Source organism: Polypterus senegalus, chromosome 3 (assembly GCF_016835505.1).
Source record: "Polypterus senegalus isolate Bchr_013 chromosome 3, ASM1683550v1, whole genome shotgun sequence".
NCBI classification, from domain to species: domain Eukaryota; kingdom Metazoa; phylum Chordata; class Cladistia; order Polypteriformes; family Polypteridae; genus Polypterus; species Polypterus senegalus.
In genome coordinates this window covers 16,910,491-16,918,970 of record NC_053156.1, presented here as the reverse complement: position 1 = coordinate 16,918,970, position 8,480 = coordinate 16,910,491, and the positions used below count along the sequence as shown (strand labels likewise).

The following is an 8,480-nucleotide window of genomic DNA, read 5'->3' as shown; positions in this document are numbered from 1 at the left end:
CTCTCTCTCTCTCTCTCTCTCTCTCTCTCTCTCTCTCTCTCTCTCTCTCTCTCTCCTTCTCCTGCCATCTTTCTCTCTCTCGCTGTCCCTGGAAACAGTAAGTTGTTTTCCTTGTTTATTAATTGAACTATCATCTCATTTTCTTAACCCAGTTATGTTGTAGGCCTATAGGTGTCCCAGTTTGCTAGTGCAAAAACACACTCGTACGTACGGGGGTGTGAGGACGACAGGGGCTGGTGTGTGTGTGTGTGTGTGTGGGGGGGGTGATCATTTTGAATAAGACTTTGGTTCCTTATCCGGGAACTACCTCATTCCACGCAATTGGCTCCTCTAGTCACATGGTTAAACTAACTTTACGGGGTCGCTTGCTAGTAGGAGGGCTTTATGGAGCAGAAAAACGACAAAGCGAGAAAAATTATTTTCCACTCCAGAAATTAATGATCATGAGCTCGTATTTGATGGACTCTAACTACATCGATCCGAAATTTCCTCCATGCGAGGAATACTCGCAAAATAACTATATCCCTGACCACAGCCCTGAGTATTATAGCCGGACTAGGGACCCGGGATATCAGCATCATCACCAGGAATTGTACCCTCCACGGCCAAGCTACCCGGAGCGCCAGTACAGCTGTGCAAGCATCCCTGATCCTGAGAACCCTTCGACGCACCAAAGAGGACATGCTGGACACCCCCAGCCTGGGCATCTCCTTGTTGGGAAACTGCAGGCAGCATCCTGTGAGGCAGCCCCACTACCCAACTCCCCGTCCACCCCGCCGCCTTTGCCCCCCGCCTGCAACCAGCCCAATTCGGAGCATCCAGGCAGTGCTGCCGCCGCCAAGCAGCCCGTAGTTTATCCCTGGATGAAGAAAATCCACGTCAGTACCGGTAGGAAACTTGTGTGTTTCTCTCTCTCTCTCTCTCTCCCTCTTCGTGCCTCTCCCCCTCTCTCTCTCTCTCTCTCTCTCCTTCTCCCTGTGTGTTTTTATTTTGCCCCTATCTTCAAAGCACCCTGTGTTACGATAGGAGAGGAGCCTTGGAAATAGCACAATTGAGCTGGATTTACGGCTCCGAAGTGGTAATTACACCCACCATAAATTTTATAGCTGAGGTAGTTGTCTGGGCAGCTCTGGCCATGTGCTTCGTACTGTTATGAATGTGTGCCTGCGTGTGTGTGTGAAAGAGAGAGAGAGAGAGGGAGAGAGAGAGAGAGAGAGGGACAGGGAAAATGTAGCTTCAGCTTTGAAATGCAACATAAATAATTCAGAAGCTATTTTTTGAATGGATGGAAACGTCTTCCACTAGAATAAGTGCCGCATGTTTCCTTATAAAAGATCTAGTTGTTTTGTGTTTTATTTCTTTACACTTTTGTCCCCCAAAACCTCTCGGATCTCAATTCACACCGCTCTTTTGCTTCTCTCCCCCTTTCTCCCCTTTCCCTCTCCCTTTCCCTATCTCTCTCTCTCCCTCTCTTGCTTTTCTCCTTCTTCTTCTTCTACTCCCTTTTTCCTTCTTTGATTCTCCAACCGCTATAGTGAATCCGAATTACAATGGAGCGGAGCCCAAGCGATCTAGAACTGCGTACACCAGACAGCAGGTTTTAGAACTGGAAAAGGAATTCCACTATAACCGGTATCTAACGCGACGCAGAAGGATCGAGATCGCCCATTCCTTGGTCCTCTCCGAGAGGCAAATCAAAATCTGGTTTCAGAACAGGAGGATGAAATGGAAGAAAGACCACAGGCTCCCCAACACCAAAGTCAGATCTTCAGCCACATCGGGTACAACGGTTTCGTCTGCGGCCGCCGCCGCCGCCGCCGCCGCCGCGACGGTGGCTGGCGTGTCAGCCTCGGAAGAACTCTCACGGGTCTCGGCTTCCGACCATGGAGATGATATCACCCGGTTATAAACACCAAGCTGCGCCATTGGAAAAGGAAATGACTGATTATTTATAAAAGCATAATATATATTTTGGTCCTTCGTAGTTTTCTTGTGCGTAAAAAATAAAGAAGAAACGCGAGGTCTTCTCAAAAAGCCCAGAGAAATCAGAAAATGCATGATACAGATGAGCATGGAATGATGCGAAAATCTTCAGATTTTTTACGCTATTTCAGGGTTTAATTTATTTTTGACAAAAAAAAAAATCATATTGTGAAAGAGACTATAAATTCTGTGGGATTATTGCAGGCATTTACGCTTGCTCTGCCTATGAAATGCACAATGTAGTGTTTTATTTTAATCTATTCTTAATTTATTTTTTATTTTGATAATGTCAGTGAACAAACTTCTTCCTGTCTTTCTCTTTCCTTCCCCGTTCCATACCCCGTTATTTTTTTCATTTTCATTCTCGTTCCCTTTTTAATGTGAACAAATATTAGACAAATTAAAATGTCTGATTCTTCTTAACGTAATTGTTTCAGTTCTTAATAATATACTGTGATTTATTTAGCATAAAAGATATCTAGATAGCTTTGTGGTGATAAAAAAAAAAATGTGTTTAGACTGATTTTACACTTTCATTGTGAAATGCAATAAACGAAGATTAGTGTATTTGTGATATCCATAGTGGTCAATAAAACAGTGAGTGTTTATTCATTTTAAACAGTTCTGCATTCTTTTTTGAAGGCTGATAGTAGTTTGTTTTTTTATTTGCTTGACATATTGTACGATAAGCGTGATGGGGTTAAAGTTCAACACGCAAAGCAAACGAGCAAGGCACAAATTTATAAAAGAAATAAGCAAAATTGGGCTAATTCCGGATGTCTGAGCGCAAATCAACTTTCTTAAAGTTTCTAAGAGCTATTGTTACAATTTACATGGTTTAAAACAAATTTGTTTTCTTTTTTAGTGTATTTAAGACGTCATTGTACCCCCTTCTCTCGCTTTATAACACAAATGCGTAAAAATAGCATTTTTTTTAATTAATAATGATACCGTAATTTGTTGAAAAATACATTATTTGAATCTGCGCGCATGTACAAAGTGATGTTACCAAACCCTTCCAGACTTGTAGATGTTTGTCCTCTATAGGCCATGGCTGCTACTTGTGTCTCTAAAAACGAATCCAATTAAAAGTATAATGATTATTTATTTATTTTTGGAGATTCTCTGATAAGTTTCAGTTGGCATCCGTTAACATTAAAGTATATCTTCGATTTACTTAATCAGGAGATAGCAGCTTCACTGATAAATGCAGGAAATCAGTCTTCGGTGCAGGAAATGGTTTTTTTTTTTTTTACATTCTGTTATTTAATTATCAGGAGAGAAAGATAGAAGAACGAATTAATTAATTGTTAAGACAAATCGACTGATTAATCAATTAATTGAATTTCGGGGGAAAGTTTGTTTTTATCAGTTGTGTGTTCGTTTACGGTCCAAGGGCATCATATAGAATCACGCCATCATTCAGAATTTTGTTTTGTGTTGTTTCATTATAATCTGAAATATTATTTTCTGAAGTATTTTTAGTCTCATATAAGAGATAAAAAAAAACTCTCGGAAACGAGCAGTCGCTTGCCATCTAGCATGGAGAATAAGCGAAATTGCAGGTATTTAAGTCCAAGTTCGCATGTTTAGTCATTTTGCATATTCGTATTTTCATACTTTTGGAAAGTAAACCTTTCCTCAAACAAATGGCACTGGGGCAGGTTCCAAAGGATTTAGGAGGTGCTTCAGAAAAGCCATTTTAGAGGAGATCTCGGAACTTGTTAGTTGTGAGCCTCACGAAGAGCGTGATGAATTGGCAAGACTGGGTCTGTGCGTATGACTTGAATGAGATTAGAGTTTGGCTTCCAGTGTCCGCAGAGAAAAGCACAAAAGAAACAAGTATCTTCGACCATTAATCACGTCCCCAACTGTAGGCTGCATTTTAAATTAATTTGTGCTTCATATGGCAAATGAATAAAGCCCTCAGAATAAATAGCACCGAGTAGAACGCACCCTGATGCAGAAGTGTGTATTTATTGAAAACAGAAAGACATTAAGCGCATCTGAATTTTTCTGATTCCATCTCTGCCCTTCTGATGACTGTGTGAGAACCTCACTTGGTGTCTCCGTTTCTCTCGCTCTCTCTCTCTCTCTCTTGTGTTCGTATCGCTTCTTCATCGAGTCCTTCAAAAACAGCATGCATGTAGCTATATTATGAATCCATTATAGCAGGACAGCGTAGAAAAATTAATCTGCCCGCCACAAACCGACTCCCTGCGATCTCCTTTACCTCCTGTCGCCTCCATGTTGCGAGGCTGAAAAGCTAAGTTCGGGTAAACGGCGACAAAGCTGGGTTCACGGAGAGGACAAATTTTCTATCCCATTACCTTCATTTCAGCCAGGCTGGCCGACCTTTAAACTCCGCTGACCCAGCTAGGTCTCTCAACGTGTAACTTCTATGTGCGTCTACATAGATTTTGGGGGTCCATCACTATTCTGACGCTTTGTAGCCAGTGCTTAGTGATAGAAAAGGATGAGGGTTCAGAGGAGAAGCAAGCCGTGCCTGTTAGTGCATTGTCCCCTTCCATAAATGACCAGAAAATTGAAAAGGAGCGCCGGGGTTAGTCTGCGGACAAACCTCCGCTTGATTCCCACCCTAAAGCTGCGAGTCTTTCATTTTGAGACCCCTCTAAAATTCTTATAAATTGTAAAGCAAGATTTTTTTTATTTTTTTATTTTTTTTTGCCTGTTTAAAAAGCAGGCCGCTTATAGCATGGAAAGAAACATGCCCCCAAAATTTGTTAAATTATAATGAATCAGTAAAGATTGTTTTTGTATGCTTCCGAAAAGTTACTGTGGCAGTTCTCAATTGGATAAAGAAACATGCAAGGCCTACACGCTGCCAAGACGTCTTCCCACTTTGGTCGTGTGTGGTTTTGTGTTTGTAGCCACATTAAAATAAGACGAGTTTTATTATAAAACATATCACTTCATCACTGCAATTATAACAATCTGCTATCACAGAATCCACCGTGAGTTATTATTACCAGTGGATAAAACACACCCAAACACTGGTGAAACTTCACACATCCGGAGGCATTTATCATCTGAATTGAAGTAATCGCGCATCAATCAAAACTCTATGAAACTGATTTAGGTGTAAATGCAACATACACGGTTAGAAAGAATGTGCAGGATTATCGTCCGTTTTATAAAGCCCCCATAGTTCTCTACATGAGACGTTATGTTTTGAAAACGGGCAGAAAGATCTCATGTGGTGTTGACGCGTTAAGATTATACAAATTCTGAAATGGTAGAAGCCATAAGAAAAGCAACGCTTGTGTAACAATGAAATAAACATTAATGAAGCGTCCATGAATTACGATTTAACAACTTTAACCGCCAAAGAAATATAAACATAAGTCATCTTGAGCGTGTTGCTATATATCACTATCTTACGATACCGCCACATATGAGCATCTAATCCGCGCACTTGATTTATTCTGTTGGGCGCAGAACCAAACATTTGGGTAGTTTTGCTCTCAAGTGCAGTGCTTGCTTTCTAAATAGACAGTTAAAAGTAATCCCATTAATGGCTTCCACTCTCCTCGAGTCTATTAGCGCTCTCTCTTTTTTTTTTTTTTCTTTTTTTAAGTAATATATTCTTACCATTTTGTATCGCTTTTTAATTACTCTACAATTGCTTGACCACTAGGGTTAATGAATCATTTAAACTTTGACACACTATTCCAGCATTTCCTTTCTGCTTTTTGAAATAATTGGCTTTTGTGGAATATTATTTCGCATCCGCATGTTAAAATATTCACGTGAAGCGAAACTTAACTTTTATATTTTTCAAGAAAAAAAAAAAAGCAAAAACACTTAATTGATTACAGGAAACTGTATGGGCAGCGCGTCGTTATAACATTCTGCACACCACTTTGAAGAAATGGGCTCCCTGAGCCGAGCCGAGCCGAAAAGATTTCCTTTCCTTTAAGTGACTTTCCAACTAAAGTCAAGTCATTCACCAATCAGCTCGACACAGGTTACACTTTCTTCCTTGCTCCGTTGGAAATCCTGCAGAGATAAAACCGTGTTATGTATTTATCGATTGATTAATTAACAACTTAGTGTTTCTCGTTGGAAGAGGTGGACATACGGACAGTGTTCACACACTTATTTATTGTCTGGGACGGAGCTGCTCTGAGTGCCTTGGAATTTCAATTTTGCCTTGCTTTGTATACACAATCAATAAACTGTTTACTTGAAGGGTTGGGAAAAGGTCATGACCGAACTTTCGGCTGCGGAGCAATAACGGCTTGTTTTAAGTCGTGAAAAGAGGAGAACTGCTGTTAAAGAGAGAGAGAGAAGCAGGCTAGGGCCTGATATCTATTACAAGATACGGAATGGCAATTACATTCGGTTGTTAAGCCAATACTCTTTTAACTGCACGATAACTGAACCGAAATATTTGATTTTATGTTATCTTCTGAATATATTAAGGATTCTGCATTCTCGTTTTTTTTTTTCAATCCGTACTGATGGCATTGACTCACGAATTAAGGTACAAAATTAATACATACATACAGACATCACATTAAAGTTTTACTGCCATTTTATTGAATATTATAAAAATACAATTGTCTTTACCTGTTCATAACACTTCCTTTCTCGTTACTATAGTCGGGACCTTTTCGTAGGGTTGATCTAATCAAATTAGAATTACCCGGCATTGTTTCTACTTCTTTTACCAATGCAGCTGCTGAATTATCTTAACGGCAACACTGAAAATCACAAAGAGGTGTTTATACGTTCAGCAACCTTTTACAGTACATTTCGAAAAACGATATTTTAGAGTAACATTTAAGGAAAAAAATATACCAAAAAAGGACGAAGACACTTAAAGATAATCACAATTATCTAGGGCGTGTGTCGAGTGTCGTACAAAGCAACACAACCTGCTGCACGGGTGTGAACAGGAGGGGCCTTTGAAAACGTAGAAGAAAAGTCACCCGGGTTTGTTAAATCGACAAAAATCAAATATTAAAAACAGTAAATCGCTGTTCAGAATGCTAAACACGTATCATAGCAAAACCACCGATGTTAATTGGTCTCAGAAGCTATTAAAATGCCTCTTAAAAGTTTTTATATGGAAAAACCGTTTGTATACATGCACATTCAGAGATAATTTAACCCTGGCGATTTTGCTGTGTAATGCCGTTCAAAACGATCAGTATAGGAAAAGTTTAAAGAAAACGGAAATTTGGTTTACTAACATAATTTGGTTTTAGATTTGGTTTTAAAAGAAGATTTATGTTCCGTTCAATCAACATTCTTGTACCTATAGAGCCAAAAATAAAATTTTAATTGGAGTTAAATAGTTCTTGGTAAGTAGATACGTTTTTCCATTTTTCTTAGTACGTTGTCAGATACGTGCAATATACATGATACACACTTACATGATAAATGTATTCGAATTCAAAGTGATAGCCTTTTTTAACTAATAAACATTTTCATATCTATCTATCTATCTATCTATCTATCTATCTATCTATCTATCTATCTATCTATCTATCTATCTATCTATTATATCTTTTTCCTTAACTCATGTGAAAACATTTCTATTATTAAATAGTTTAGTCCAAATCAAACATTTGTTTAGTGATGCAAGTAAAGTTAGGTAAAATTTAACAATAATTTACTCTCTCGGATATACCAACTGTATACATATACAACATATTTATATCCAAAGCAGCAGATCGTAATAAGGACAGTTTACTACTATTATTATTATTATTATTATTATTATTATTATTATTATTATTATTATATTAATACTTATACTAATTCGAATAATACAATCGAATATTATTATTATTATTGATAATAATAATAATAATAATAATAATAATAATAATAATAATAATAATAATAATAATGAATTTTTAAATTATAGTAGGCAGGATACGAACAGATAAAGAGTCGGTGTGATACAAGGTAGTGAGAGTTCTTAAAAACCCATTACTATTTCACAAATCTGTTAACATCTGTATGTGGGTATATATGGAACCTGTTACGGATCTAAATAAAAAAAAAATAATAATGAAAAAAAAAAAACGGTTCACATATGGCATCGTTCAGAAGAACCACTGCTATCTATCTATCTATCTATCTATCTATCTATCTATCTATCTATTATATAGTGCCTTTTCTTTCTATCTATCTATCTATCTATCTATCTATCTATCTATCTATCTATCTCCACAGTATTGTAAACTGTTAACAATAAAGTACCTTATAATTTTCAAATTATTTTTAATTTATAGTTTAATACATGCATGGAAACAGTGCTTTGCAATTTGAAGTGACAATTGAATTCTGACAGTTTTGCTGTGTATTATTATTATTATTATTATTATTATTATTATTATTATTATTATTATTATTATTAGCAGCAGCAGCAGTAGTAGTAGTAGAAGTAATAGTCGTAATTGTATATATAAAGGCAATTCGCTCCTATATATTCAAGTTTCCGCTTGTTATTTAGTGCATGG

General features: G+C 37.5%; 1 protein-coding gene across 1 annotated transcript; it reads left to right on the top strand.

The window, feature by feature from the left end:
* The first annotated feature begins 291 nt into the window (after positions 1-291).
* hoxc4a (homeobox C4a) lies at positions 292-2,595 on the top strand. The gene is made up of 2 exons (XM_039746705.1): positions 292-888; positions 1,536-2,595. The coding sequence occupies exons 1-2, from the start codon at positions 339-341 to the stop codon at positions 1,907-1,909; spliced, it is 924 nt and encodes a 307-aa protein (XP_039602639.1). The 5' UTR covers positions 292-338; the 3' UTR covers positions 1,910-2,595.
* Positions 2,596-8,480: the final 5,885 nt, after the last annotated feature.